Here is a 15,404-nt window from a genome sequence, read left to right as displayed (position 1 = left end):
ATGCTGTGTTTCTTTACATAAAGGATAATGAATAAATAAAAAAGGGATTCTTGATCTGGACATGAGCTTAATGTCTGTTGTTTTTTGATAATAAGACTTCAAGGGGTGGTTTTCCGGACAGAGCTTATCCTATTCCCAGACTAAAATGAATGTTTGAGCTGCCTTTATTTAAAAACATCTTCCCCTGATTCATCTTAACATAAATCAGTGTTGTTTTGTCTTAAGATGCACACCAGTAATGTTTTTTGTTAGGTTTGTTTGTAAAAACTATATAATATTTATATAACCCAATATAACTTGGGCCTAGTCCTGGATTAACCTAAACCCGGTCTGGGAAACCATCCTCAAATGTTTAATAGGTTTCAGTAAAGCTGCTTGAGGGTGCACATTGTGAAAACCTAACACACTGTAAAATCGAACCTAATCGACTAATTGAGCTAATGTCAACCACATGTTTGGTGGTGTTTCTTAACAGAATTATTAGAACTGTTATTATTGATGCTCCATCATATTTATGGAGGGGAGGGATATTGAATATTTGTTATTTACCCTTTATGTCCCAAAGTTCAGACTTCATGTCAGTGATTAACCAACAGACCTAAGCTAAACCTCCCCTCTCTCTACCCCATTCATGATCTCTGTTCCTGTCTGTTTATTTGGACTGTAAAAGTTGGACAGAACCTTAGAGTTGCAAGTATTAGCATCCTTAAAAAGGTAAGAAAATGTATGTATTGTTTTTTGTGACTTACAAAGTTCTTGTGACTACATTCCATACATGTGATATTAACATGTTTAGGAAATTGAACATTAAACTGATTTCATACAACTTTGGCTTTTTCCTTTTTTATATGTTTGCAGGTGTCATTGATGGAAAGCACTTGTTTGTGTTTGTATGTAGAATGACTGTATGTGAGTTGTGTTTGTGAAAACATATGTGTGTGTTTGTTTGCAGAGTAAGCACAGCCAATTCCTCAAACTGAAAAAAGATAAAGCTAAAATGGATCACTGTTACAACTATTCAGATTAGAGAATCTGTTAAATACAGGGATCTTTGTACTTAACTGATTGAATAAATATTCTCTCGTATTTCGCTTCTTTAACTAGTATAAGTTCAGTAGAGATGTATTTTCTTTATCGGCCACCTGCATTCCATCGTTTTCTATCTCTGCGGCTCATGAGCATGGCTGACCCGCAGTCTCTGGTGGTAAAGCGTGGAAGTGGTGACCTCTGTAAGCCTTCTGCCTTTCTGACATTTGAGGACCCGCAAGCATTTAAGGTGAAGAGTTTTGGGGAACTCATCCGAGCACTGGGAGTCTTCAGGCTTTGCTCATTCCCTCTGCTGGTTAGCAACTGTGGTAAGGTGAGGCAAACTGCATCATATTTTTTCCAGTTATTCAGCATCGTCTGGTGCATGACTAAGAAGCACATGGAAATAAGGGCGCGCTCACATTATACCTAACCCTGACCGAATCATACCCGAGTACGACTGTCCCCCCTCCCTACTCTCCTGTACGTCTGCACTCACACTACACCTTTGGTTCTAGTTTTTTTTTTACACCAGCATAATTTAAAATATGAGATTGTTTTAAAGAAAACTGGAAGATATGTACAAAGCTTACTGTTATTAAAGGTTATTAACTGTTAACAGTGCTACAAAGTGAAATGAATGAAGAATATTTATTGTTCCAGACCCCAATTATCACTGATCGACAGTCTTTTTTTTTAATCACACCAATTCTGTGTACAAACTTTGTTGCTTCCTGTCAGGTGTATGATTAAACTTTATCAGGGTTGGGCAACCCTTCAGAAATTAAAAACAATAACCCTTGTGGGATGTTCAAATTCACTACCCTTTCGGGTTGTTCATGTACAAAAAAGCCACTAAATTAAATGGCTGTAAAAATTTATCAGATTTTTTTGCATGAATCTGTTAATCACCCTCAGTCCTGATCAAAACTACCAAATGTTTACAAAAATTCCATGATTTTAATGCCAAGTTCATAAATTATGTCACTAATTTGGGAGGGAAAACACAAAATTCTCGATTTTCATCATTGTGCAGCATCAGATTTTAGTTTCTTCTCCCTAATTAGTTGTTCATGGCTTTTATTTCCATATTGACTTCCATTTTAACAACATTTTTTGATTCCAAAGCCATAACACCATATAATCATGCTTTCTTGATTGTTGGTGGTTTCCCTTTTGCTAAGAGGTAAAATGTGTAATTTTTACTGTTGATCACCATGTGGCACCATTAACCCCTTAGTTTTCAATATAAAAAGTGATTGTGGCTTGTTTTTTTTACCTTGTTCACATTCTTGGACGTGTCAAAGATTAGTAAAAACATTGGCTTTGATGCATTTTTAGTTTTTGTGCAGCATCAGATTTTTTTCTCCCTAATTAATTGTTTGTGGCTTTTTTGCCCCATTGATTTCCATTATAACAACATTTTTTTCAAAACTCGTTCAAAAGTGGCCTCAACAACCCATAAGGGTTAATTTCAATTCTGTTTCTTTACAAACTTCAGCATTTTAATCCTGAACTGAAATGTTGTTTTTCTATTGTATACTAACAAAGCATCATGTTTCAACCTCTTAAATCGTTTGTTGTTAAGTCACCATTGAAACATGACTAAATTTCTGTCATCCCTTTCTCTTTTAAAGTTAATGACCATTGCAAGGATGGTGTTGGGTAAGCGAGTTTTCTCAATGGTCCTGCGTCAATCTGTGTACGCTCAGTTTGTTGCTGGGGAAACTGAAGGGGAGATTGCAGAATCCATGCAAAAGATTGCCTCATTTGGGCTTCACCCCATGCTGGCTGTTCCTATCGAAGAGGACCTAGGAGAAAGCACTGGGTAAAATATTCAGAAAATGTATAGCATTTTAACTCTTGCCGTTAAATAAAATTACATTTTCAGATATTAACTTTTCATTGGGGTTTTCTTAATGTGAAGTAACACCACACACTGTAAAAAATGAAAACTTGGATCAACTTAAAATATTAATGTACTTCAATTGGTAACACTTAAAAAATTTCTTTTTTTTCTACTTTAAATTTAACTTTAGTTTCACTTTAGGTGAAAATTGTAAGTAAAAAAAAACATAATTTTTTTAAGTGTTACCAATTGAAGTTTTATATTTATATTTTAAGTTGATTTTAAAGCAACACTATGTAGTTTTTTTAACTTTAAATAATGGCTCTAAAATTATTTCAGTGATAGAACAACTTTTAACTGGACAAATTGTACTGTTGCTGCAACCTGAGCAGCCTCCTAGCTGCAACAAGCACACTCTGAAAGTGGCGGTGGAGGGTAGGAAACACAGCCCCGCCCCTCTCCCTGCCTGCAGAAGAGTGTCTGATACCAGGCATTGTTGCGCTTTTCAACCACATGGGGGAGCTGTAAGTCATTTTTACATGGAAACTACATAGTGTTGCTTTAAGTTTTCATTTTTACAGTGCAGGGCCCAATGAAATAGAAAATATTCTTCACATTCATCCTTTCAGAACACAGAGCCCCACAAAATGGGATGGAGAGAGTTTAGTTTTTGATACACTTTTCTCTACACATACAGGGAACGTCGATATGAAGACAACCTCGTAGCCATGTTGGAATGTGTGCACATGTCTCACAGTAAAGGCTGGAGTAAAAATCCAATGATGCAACTGAAGATCACAGCACTTCTTAGACCTGAGCTGTGTGTAGGTTATATAAAGCTATTTTATAAGGCTAACACTAACCGATGTATCAATTTATAGATTTAAAAATGCTTTGTCATCGCAGGTTAAACTGACTTCCCTGTTAAGGACTAAACAGTATGATCTAAACTTGCTTATTAGAGCCATGGAAGGAGAGGTAAAGATTTAATACCACAGACTTATACAGTTATACATATATTACGTTTATTGTTTTATTGTTTATGTAATTTATATATTTGTATATTACACACACAACATACATACATACACATTGTTAAAAAGTTGGTTCAACTTTAAAAAGTAAGTTGAATTTTTATTATTCAACTTAAAAATATTAGTTGACACAAGATTTGTTTACATTTTTTAGTTAAATTTGAATTAACTGAACATTTTAAGGCAACCAGGTAAATTACTTTTTTGAGTTGAACCAACAAATCTTTTTTACAGTGCACCAAACCATTTGTCTGACTAAGCTTAAGTCATGTCAATTTGAGAAAAAGAAAAGATGTTGACTCCTTGCCAAAACACTGCTGAATCAAAAGTACATAAACATTACCATACCATGGTACAGATGGACAGCATGGTCGTGGTGACTAAATTCATCTTCAGAGCATCTATCCCCATAGCATTAGATTTTGACACATTGTCTTGTTCTGTATGTATGTACCAAGATTATGTGACCAGAGATATTTATTTCTATAGCAAATCCCATTTTCTGGCCTATCAGAGAGTGAAAACGCACATTTCCTGTGTGGCCTTCAGAGACTCAACAAAATAGGAGAGGTACCAATTTTTCTAAGAGATAAAACATCACTAACAAACATGCTCCAAAAAAGTCTAAGAAAGCGTATCCTTTGTGTTTGTCAACTGACAGGCCAGTGCTGATAAAGTCCGTGTTCTGGTGGATGCTGAGTACACATATATAAACCCTGCTCTTTCACTCATTACCATGGCCATGATGAAGAAGTTCAATCAACAAAGTGCCTGGATCTGGAACACATACCAGTGCTATCTTAAGGTTGTTACATCGTAACCAAAAAATACAGTTTATGTTTTTCCCCTGCTGAAAAACAACTTCTAAAGTGGTTTAAGCTGGTCTTTTAGTTTGGTCAAACTGGTTTTTATCTTCAGATCTAATCAGCTGAAAAGTACGCAAAACATTTAAAATCTGACAAGCCGGAGGCCTGACCAGCTGAAAGACCAGTTAAGACAGCAAACCAGCTTAGGTTGGTTTAAATAGTTTTCTTGCTGAAAGCATTTGTTTTGACCAGCACACATCTCAATGCTTGTATTAAATGATTGTCAAGTGCTTTGCTTTGGTGCAGGTCAGGCTGGGTGACCATCATGATCTAAATAATGGTCAATAATAATATTTTTTTTCATGTAAAGCTGCTTTATAGTTAAAACATGTATGCTTGCGACCATCAGTGCAGGTCAAAAAGCACATGATATGCTTACTATTGGTTTTAAAGATAGTCTTTGTCCGCAGGAATCAAGGACCTTGTTGCTTGATGCAATTCAGACATCTGCTGATCAGATGTTTTGTCTTGGTGTAAAACTTGTCAGAGGTGCTTATATGGACAAAGAGAGGAATCTAGCAAAAAAGGAGGAGCGGACAGATCCGATACATGAATCATGGGAGAAAACTAATGAAAGGTAATGAATGGATACTGAACAAAAAATAGTAGTTGATATGTAACTGTTAATTACAGATTGCCACTTTACATTTATAAATGTGACTTAATATCCAAATACTTTCTTTAGTCACTGTATTTATATGTCTACATGTATGTGTAGTTATAATAGATGTCTGGAGATTATGCTCAACCTCATTTCTGAGAAACCTGAACGCTATATGATTATTGTTGCAACTCACAATGAAGAATCAGTCAGGCGGACAGTAACACGGTAAACCTTTAGTGTAACTTAAACTTGCCACAGATTGGTCATTTCAAGTATGGCCAGCAAAAGGCTATATATGTGTAATGTAATTATATATATATTTTTTGCTATATTTCAGAATGTTAGAGTTGGGGATCAACAGGGACAGTAGCTCTGTCTGTTTTGGTCAACTACTGGGGATGTGTGACCATGTCTCTCTCACTCTTGGTAAGAAGTTCATGATAGAATCACAACATCATCTAATGTAGCACTAAATGGGGTTGTTGTTTTCTTCTCCTCTTTTAGCTCAGCATGGTTTCTCAGTGTACAAGTCAGTGCCATATGGGACAGTGGACGACACACTGCCGTATCTGGTGCGGAGAGCTCAGGAGAACCGTACAGTGCTCCAGGGCATCCGTAAGGAAAGAGACCTGCTGAGACAGGAGCTGCGCCGCAGAGTTAGAGAGAAGATCACAGCAGCCAAATAAACACAATTCACAAAGGATACAACGCAGTGTGAAATTCAGTACAAAAGCTTATTTTTATACATTCATTACTTGAATTACAACCCCAAATCAGAAAAAGTTGGGACACTGTAGAAATTGTGAGTAAAAAAGGAATGGAATAATTAACTAATCTCATAAACTTATATTTTATTTACAATAGAATATAAATAACATATCAAATGTTGAAAGTGAGATATTTTGAAATGTCATGCCAAATATTAGCTCATTTTGGATTTCATGAGAGCTATACATTCCAAAAAAATTTAAAGCTAAAGGACTAATTTGCAACTGATTAGGTCAGTTGGCAACATGATTGGGTATAAAAAAAAGCCTGTCAGAGTGGCAGTGTCTCTCAGAGGTCAAGATGGGCAGAGAATCACCAATTCCCCCAATGCTTCGGCGAAGAATAGTTTTCTGAGTTTCTCAGAGAAAAATTGCAAAGAGTTTGAAGTTATCATCATCTACAGTGCATAATAGCATCTTAAGATTCAGAGAATCTGGAACAATCTTTGTGCGTAAGGGTCAAGGCTGGAAAACCATACTTGATGCCAGTGATCTTCGGGCCCTTAGACGGCACTGCATCACATACAGGAATGCTACTATAATGGAACTCATAACATGGGCTCTGGAATACTTCCAGAAAACATTGTCGGTGAACACAATCCACCGTGCAAATCGCTGTTGCCAGCTAAAACTCTATAGGTCAAACAAGGAGCCATATCTAAACATGACCCAGAAGCGCAGGCGTTTTCTTTGGGCCAAGGATCATTTAAAATGGACTGTGGCAAAGTGGAAAACTGTTCTGTGGTCAAACAAATCCAAATTTGAAGTTCTTTTTGGAAAACTGGGACGCCATTTCATCCGGACTAAACAGGACAATGACAACCCAAGTTGTTATTAGCGCTCATTTCAGAAACCTGCATCTCTGATGGTTTGGGATGGCATGAGTGCGTGTGGCATAATCAGCTTACACATCTGGAAAGGCACCATCAATGCTGAAAGGTTTATCCAAGTTTTAGAGCAACATATGCCCTCATTCAGATGTCGTCTCTTTCAGGGAAGACCTTGCATTTTCCAACATGACAATGCCAGACCACAAACTGCATCAATTCCAACATCAAGACTGCATAGAAGAAGGATCTGAGTACTGAAATGGCCAGCCTGCAGTCCAGATCTGTCACCCACAGAAAACATTTGGTGCATCATAAAGAGGAAGATGCGACAAAGAAGACCTAAGACAGTTGAGCAACTAGAAGCCTGTTTTAGACAAGAATGGGACAACATTCCCATTCCTAAACATTGGTCCTCCTCCAGCTGTTCCTTCATATGTACATTAAAATTTTCTGGCCTCTTATTGCTACCTGTCCCAACTTTTTTTTGGAATGTGTAGCTCTCATGAAATCCAAAATTAGCCAATATTTGGCATGACATTTCAAAATGTCTCACTTTCTACATTTGATTTGTTATCTATATTCTATTGTAAATAAAATATAAGTTTATGAGATTAGTAAAATATTCCATTCCTTTTTTTACTCACAATTTCTACAGTGTCCCAACTTTTTCCGATTTGGAGTTGTATAAAAGTGTATTTTTCCTGCACATGTGGAAATTAGAAATACTCCCACCTGGAGGACATTTGTAATAATTCAAAGTCAACTTGAAATGAATAATATTTTTTCCCATTTCACCACTTCTAAAATACTTTTTTTTATTTACTATAGGTTTTTTTATAACTTTAGTCTCAATGAGAAATACAAAGCTCTGAGCGCCCCCAATATTTCAGAAAGCAAGGGTTCTAACTCTTTACTTTTCATAATAACATTGATATTTGCATGCCCAAAGTTTTTAACCATACTAAAATCTCACATCACTATTTTTTAGTTTAATCAAAAGTCTCTGTTGATTTTTTTAAAGCATTTTCGCATTATTTTCCATGAAAGAGAAATGCCATGATGACTCATGTCCATAATGTTGCTTCTTCCTCAAAAAATAAAATGTTCTTTGAAGAGCCATCCTTTCTCCATTTGTTGGGTATTATTGCTTCTGGTTTGTGCCTTCTAATTAAAAAAAAATGTGTTTGTTTTTTGTCACATCCATAGCACATGCATGTTTCCCTCAGTTTAAATAGAAAACTCATAAATAGACTGATTTGTTTCTGAAGTCTGGACACTATCATCAGAGGTTTAGGAAAATATAAATGGATGGTTTAATTCATTGGTAATACATGCATTCTCTGTAGGGCTGGGATAAACGATTATTTTTTTAACGATTAATCTAGCGATTCTTTTTTCGATGCATCGATTAATCTAACGATTCATTTTGTCAGTCCGATTCGACTTCGATTCGATTCGATTCTCGATTATCTCCCCATTAATTAACTAATAGCAAGTTATACATGTTGATTTACATATCTGAATGTAAACATTTCAATATATCTTTATTGCTCTTAAAATTTCAAAATAAAAAAAGACTATACAAGTGCAAAATAATGCATTCTTAGACAGAGGTAGCATTCAGTAAAGCATTTGCAGTGCATACTGTGCAGTTAAGTAACCGTATAAAAATCTCAAGTTCAAATTACTTTATTTTACATGCATTTATGAGCAAAACCTCTTCAGTGTGCCTTTTGATGGTCTGTGTAATTTTTATAACTAGATTTGTTTAATCCACATTGTTTTCGTGCTGTTCTAGTCCATTTAATGACAGATATAAACTTAAGATAGACTTATTATAGACTTAAGAAGCACATATATTATTAAATCTCTTTCTCTTAAGTTTGTTCAAATAGATTAGGACTCATTTACTGCTGGACAGAGAGTGAATGAAAGCGCAGTCTTCTGGCAACAGTGACATATTTCATTGCTTTCTGTTAAATTGCTCAAATGACTGTTTAAAACACACTTGGCATCACATTCATGATTTTATGGTAAAATGACACTTTTTCGCGTAAATCCACGAGCATTTAAACCATAAACAAAGCACTTTCACTTTAATTGAGCGTGAGCAGCGCAGCAGAACCACGCAGAAACGATTGCAGCACTGTTGCTACAGAGCCGCCCAAGTATTTGCGGCTGGCTCCGACCTCCGTTTATATCCGTTTCGAGCCGCGAGCTCGCGCTGCTTATGCAGCGGGGTGCATGCTTGTTAACATGGGCGCTGAGAAAACCACGCGCCGCGCGGCCGCAGCCACTGCTTATGGCAAGCCAGAAGGTCCACATTTACGCAATGAATGAATCGCGTTTGCATCCAAACGCCGTATTTAACGGCGTTTAAAACAGAATTTGCGCCGCTAAATACGCCGTCGGGATTCCAAACGCCGTAAAAACCGCGCGAAAATCGGCAACAACGCCGTTATTTACGGCGTTTTATAATCCAATCAATGACGCCGTTTTGAGACGCCGTTTGTCTTGCCATTTACGCCGTAAATAACGGCGTTATCTTCTGTCAAAGACGGCGTAAAAAGCGGCGTTTGCTAGTGGTATAATGAGCCCCTCCCATCAATTTCCACAGCCAGTAGGTTTGAACCGTTCTTACCCAATCAATGATGAACTGAGTCAGGCCAGAGCAATTCATACTGATCATCCATGATGAAATAAGTGTTTAAAGATTACATGCATGCGCAGCATATCATAAATGGGCAGCAAATTATAGTTTTTTCTCTAACGTTACTAAGATTAAATATATTACTATAGTAGCTTAAGGAAAATACTGCATCTCTGTATCATGTTAAAATAGGAGCGGTAATAGCACACCAACCTCATTTAAGGTGTCCCAATTATTGAGTAAATACATTTACCCAAGACATTAAGTAAGGGGTTGAAATATTTCACAGCTTTGAATAAACATGAAATCCCACCTGGTCTAACAGATCAACTGTATTAGTCGATTAGTCATGAACTGTCTCAGTTAGCCTGGTGGTTAGAGCATTCGGTTCTAATGTCGATGCTGCTGCGGTTCAAGTCCACTTTGGGGCGGATTTAAATTCTTTTGATTTTGTTTTGTTTATCAACATCGCTTATTTTTTTAATGGCTGTCAATAAAAAGGAACGCATAGAATAAGAGATTTTTAATGTTCATGCAATTTAGCAAATTTCGTAAATAGTCTATAAGTGATATTTCAAAAATATTTTATGCAAAAGTGACAACAGTGCAAAGTGTATAAAAAACAGACTAGAGAGCAGACGTTTCAATCCATGCTTTCTTCAGTGCTCATCATGAAGTATGCGGACAATTACTGGACTTAACTAACTTTTTGTTCTTCCTTAGTCATTTTTGTTCATTTTGAGTGCATTGTACTTGAAAAGTAATTTAGGCAAATTCAATAGGCAAATTTATGTGTTTATATTTATGTTTATATTTATGCATATTTAAAACCACCGAAATTACGGGAATGCCCACACCTCCGCTGACTTTCTTGGACGAACGGCCAGCGGGTGTGCATGTTTCTAATATTTTGATCGACTGCTGTTCCGTTTAGGCTATACTATCCACCGCCATATGCTGGTTCAAGACAATTGTAAGATTTTTGGAATGAAATGCTTTTGTTGGTATTGTTTTTTTATGCATCTCAAACGCCATAGTAAGCCATGTGGAGAGCGAGAGAGAGAGAAAGAAAGATGGAGAGAGCGCAAGAGAGCTGTGTTTACATGTATAATAATATAATGAGACAGAACAAATATTGGTTGGCTATATTCGTATATGAATTATCTGCAATAATATATAAAGAACCCATTTGAACTATATATCAACATGTATTTATTTATTTGCTGGATTGTATCAGCACTAATCAGCATTCAGCACTAAGCGAAAATTGATGGAAATATAAACATGCGGTCCAGCAAAACTAAATATATTCAGTTTACGTGTAGGCCTAAATGTATGCTAATATTTTGACTAATTTGAGACAAGGGGTTACAAGTGCACATAATAGTGTAATTAATAACTAATTTAAGTATTAAAAATGAGATATGGGCTAGTATCAGAAGCTCTACGGAGCCTGAAATAGTAAAAGGTTAGCAGAAAACAGACAACACAAAACAGGTAAATTTGAAAATGTATTATAAAGTGTATTATAAAAAATAAATTAATTATTTACATTCCCTGCCTACCTAAGTCGGCTTCCTGAGTGCACAGTGCATAATAAACTCAAAATAAATAACTCAAATGAAGAATGAGTCCATGGAAGTTCTCAGTGTTTCTTGAAGTATATGTTCTCTTCACTATCTGTTTTTAAAATGAAGGCAAAGGATGATGATGATAGGTCCAAAGATGCCACGGCTGGCCACACCAGGCTCTTGGTCCATTCACTTCTGCGGTTGGCTCACCACTGACCGCCAGGGTAAGATTCAGATCTATCCCTTTCTAAAAAACCAATCGGAGGTATCTTGAAAAACTCAACATCCTGCAGCTTAACTTTCTCTCTCACAGCTTTCAAACAGTTCTTGATACTTTCAAGCAACGTCTTCAACCGGAGGAAAGTGTGTTTGTTTACTAGGTTGCCTGGCAACCTGCAGGCAGAGTGATTTCCCTGCGCTAGCTGCAGGCGATAAAGAGAATTGCACTCCAGTAACCTTGTGTGTTGTGTGGGTTACACATTCGTTAAAACGATGCATTTTATCTGACACTCAGCACTTTTGTAATACGCAGAAAAAAAGTCTTATAATTTTGTCATGACAAAGTATTGGCACGCTCCTTAATGAACAGGTTTGACTATACTTTAATAATTTCCGTGAGTACAAATGAATGCTACAAAATATTTCACACACATGTGCTTCTTATTTTATAACAACAATGTATGGCCTTTTTCTACTCCAACATGGAAGGTTATATTACAACCAAGGTCTAAAAAAAGTATTGATTGAGTCTGTGAAGAACTGGTCTGCATAAAACTCAGACCTGAGCTAAAGTTTTCGATCAGCGCTGCAGATTATTACTAAAAGTGATCACAGTTTTAAGAATTTTTAAACAATAGCCATTTGTGTAATACACTTTAAAAACTTTTCATTTATACACTTAAAAATATGGAGTAAATTTGAAATCTGTTCATTTAGTATATTTCAATAATTAAATGTATTTTCTATCACAAAAAATTGAGTATATGTAATCAAAAATCCTAAAGAAATGTTAAATAGATGTAGACATTTTTGTGAGTATTATTTAACTAAAAAAATTTGATTTACTTAATGTGAAGCTTATTAATTTCATACTGAACCATCAATTATCAATGATAAACAAAGCGACAGGTTATTTTATCGAACATTTATTTGTCAAATTTGACAAGTTAAACACATGCACCTGCACACATTGAAAAGGTAACGTTATTTAAATGAACATGTTTTAAATGCAGTCAGTGGAGAGTCATGAAGAGACGGGTGAGATCAAAGCTTGTCGCAAAGCAGGAGTGAAACGCGTCTGAAGGGCACACCAGACGAAAAGCGCAATGTAATTTAAATACAAACACATTATTTTCTATATATACACACACTGGGGGCAACTGACGGCGGCTGTCTGTTGTGATTCTGGACGTTGCTCAAATCCCTGTAGCGCCACAGAGCGCCACTCTCACAGTTTAACATTAAATAACATATTTGTCCAAAATCCTTAAGCTGCATACAGCCACATTGTGCAGTAATAAAACGATCAGAAATTGATTATTTGACACACATTTTAAGTAGCACACTTGTATTAACAATTTGGTGACCTGAATATATACGTAAAATAAAACGATTATTCTAGCAGTATGTGCAAAAAAGCTGCTTGTTACTGTACAGGTAATATTACAGAATCCGAAAGTATTTAGATAAATGCACCTTATGTTGTATACGCAAGGAAACAGACAATATTTCATTAACAAAATAGACTACATATTGTAAGGGTAAAATTACTTTCCTGCGGTGTTTGTTGTCCAGCAAGAGGCGCAGTTTGCTGCTGATTAAAAACCTTTGGCCCTGATGTGATTTTTAAATTAACATATGATCTACTTTTTTGCTTCCTTCATTTACTCAAATAATAAAATGTTAACATGTTTAACCAAAAATATTTAATAAAAATCATAGTTAAAGTTTTTTTAAGTTGATGTTAAATACAAATAATATTGATTTTAAATAAGCAATTATTACAGTTTTTAAAACTTAAATAGGCTAAGTGTGACATTCTCAAATATATTGATTAAAATACAAGAAATGTAGCCTACTTTACAAGTAATCGAGTAAGCTGCCCGGAAAGACCAAAGATATGTGGACCAAAAGTATTACTTTATTGTACAATAATAACCCATGTATTTTAACAGTATTTAAACAGGTGGACTCCATAAATTATCCATATTGTGAGCAGTCTGCTGTGTTTTTTTTAAATAGTTCAATGAAGTTTGGATTTTATTTAGGGGAGAGCAGTGACGAAAGTACAATTTTTCAGAAAAAACGTGATGTTAAAAGAAAATGTTTTAGACAGAGAATATTTTTGCTGTTGTCAATAACTCACAAGAGTGTAAATAAATATACATGACTATGACATTGTTAATATGTAACTGCAAACATATTTTGTTATATTCTAATGCTCTCCGAGTAATACACGAGTAATATTTTCACATTTCCATCCAATTGCTAGATAATACAAAATGCTCTATGCAATGATATTTAAAACTATTACACAAATGGCTATTCTTTGAAAAATCTCAAAACTTTGCAGTAATAATCCGCAGCGCTGATCGATTAAACTTCAGCCCAGGGCTGGGTTTTATGAATGTCAGTTCTTCACAGACTCAATCAATCACATTTTTTATCTTTTTAAAAATTTAAATCTTGTATAATAGAACCTTCCGTGTTAGAATAGAAAAGGGCCATATATTGTTGTTATAAAATAAGAAGCACATACGATGTGTGAAATATCATGTTGTAGCAATAATTTGTACTTACGGAAATGATTAAAGTAACCAAGATGCGTCCCATCACAAATGCTGATTGTCAGATAATGCATTTATTTAACAAATACACTTAATAATTAAAATATTAGCCTACATGATCTAAAAATATTTAGTTTTTTTGCTGGACCGCATATTTCCATCAAGTTTAACTGACATGACAGAAATACTGCGAGTCCGCCCGTTCCATTTAAATGGCAAACTTTAAAATCAATAAAAACATGCAGATTCATTTGATAAAATAAAGCATTTCCAAAACAAATATAGAAATAAATACAGTGAATTAATAAAATTGTTTAATAGAAAAAGAGACCGAATTAACCACTGATAGCCGGGGCACACTAGTTCATTTACTTATTGCAGTTCAGTGTTAGTAATTTTTCGCTTAGTGCTGATACCATCCAGCAAATGAATAAATACATGTTGATATATTTCAAATGGATTATTTATTGCCGCAGATAAATATTATAAATATTCTCATTATATTATTATACAAAGTTTGTAGCCTCTTACAAACACATGTAAACACAGCTTGCTCTCTCTCCATCTTTCTTTCTCTCTTTCACACGGCTTACGGCTTTATGTATGGAGATTAAGATCCATAAGAAATAAGCAATACCAACAAAAGTATTTCATTCCAAAAATCGTACAATTGTCTTCAAACAGCATATGTCGGTGGACAGTAGCCTTAACTTTTGCGTATGATAAATAACATATTTTTGAAATATCACTTATATATACAAACTATATTATACTTATTCTATGCGTTCCTTTCTTATTGACAGTCTCATTAAAAAATAAGCGATGTTGATAAACAAAACAAAATTATAAGAATTTCAATCCGCTCCATACTGGACTTGAACCGCAGCAGCTTCGACATTTGAACCGAATGCTCTAACCACCAGGCTAATTGAGACGGTTCATAACTAATCGACTTATACAGTTGATCTGGGCTCTGTTACACCAGGTGGGATTTCATGTTTACTCAAAGCTGTGAAATATTTCAACCCCTTACTTAATGTCGAGGTATTTACTTAATAATTGGGACACCTTAAATGAGGTTGGTGTGCTATTACCGCTCCTATTTTAACATGATACAGAGATGCAGTATTTTCCTTAAGCTACTATAGTAATATATTTAATCTTAGTAACGTTAGAGAAAAAAACTATAATTTGCTGCCCATTTATGATATGCTGCGCATGCATGTAATCTTTAAACACTTATTTCATCATGGATGATCAGTATGAATTGCTCTGGCCTGACTCAGTTCATCATTGATTGGGTAAGAACGGTTCAAACCTACTGGCTGTGGAAATTGATGGGAGGGGCTCATTATACCACTAGCAAACGCCGCTTTTTACGCCGTCTTTGACAGAAGATAACGCCGTTATTTACGGCGTAA

The 15,404-nt window shown here is 35.4% G+C and overlaps 1 protein-coding gene across 1 annotated transcript; it reads left to right on the top strand.

The window, feature by feature from the left end:
• Positions 1-208: 208 nt before the first annotated feature.
• Positions 209-8,095, top strand: prodh2 (proline dehydrogenase 2). Its single transcript, XM_065253416.2, has 11 exons — positions 209-714; positions 859-1,360; positions 2,664-2,854; positions 3,573-3,699; positions 3,782-3,853; positions 4,399-4,479; positions 4,571-4,714; positions 5,186-5,352; positions 5,494-5,604; positions 5,717-5,805; positions 5,884-8,095. Exons 2-11 carry the CDS (start codon positions 1,121-1,123, stop codon positions 6,063-6,065), a joined length of 1,404 nt encoding a protein of 467 aa, XP_065109488.1. The 5' UTR covers positions 209-714; positions 859-1,120; the 3' UTR covers positions 6,066-8,095.
• The last annotated feature ends 7,309 nt before the right edge of the window (positions 8,096-15,404 follow it).

Source organism: Paramisgurnus dabryanus, chromosome 1, assembly GCF_030506205.2.
Source record: "Paramisgurnus dabryanus chromosome 1, PD_genome_1.1, whole genome shotgun sequence".
Taxonomy (NCBI): domain Eukaryota; kingdom Metazoa; phylum Chordata; class Actinopteri; order Cypriniformes; family Cobitidae; genus Paramisgurnus; species Paramisgurnus dabryanus.
Note: the sequence above shows the minus strand (reverse complement) of the source record. Positions and strands in the feature narration are given on the sequence as shown.

Bases quoted from the DNA above. Each gene is read 5' to 3' on its own strand.
- prodh2 (XM_065253416.2), top strand. From the start codon at position 1,121: ATGTATTTTCTTTATCGGCCACCTGCATTCCATCGTTTTCTATCTCTG. The intron at 2,855-3,572 runs GTAAAATATTCA...CTACACATACAG, and splicing joins GACCTAGGAGAAAGCACTGG to GGAACGTCGATATGAAGACA. The intron at 3,854-4,398 runs GTAAAGATTTAA...TTATTTCTATAG, and splicing joins TTAGAGCCATGGAAGGAGAG to CAAATCCCATTTTCTGGCCT.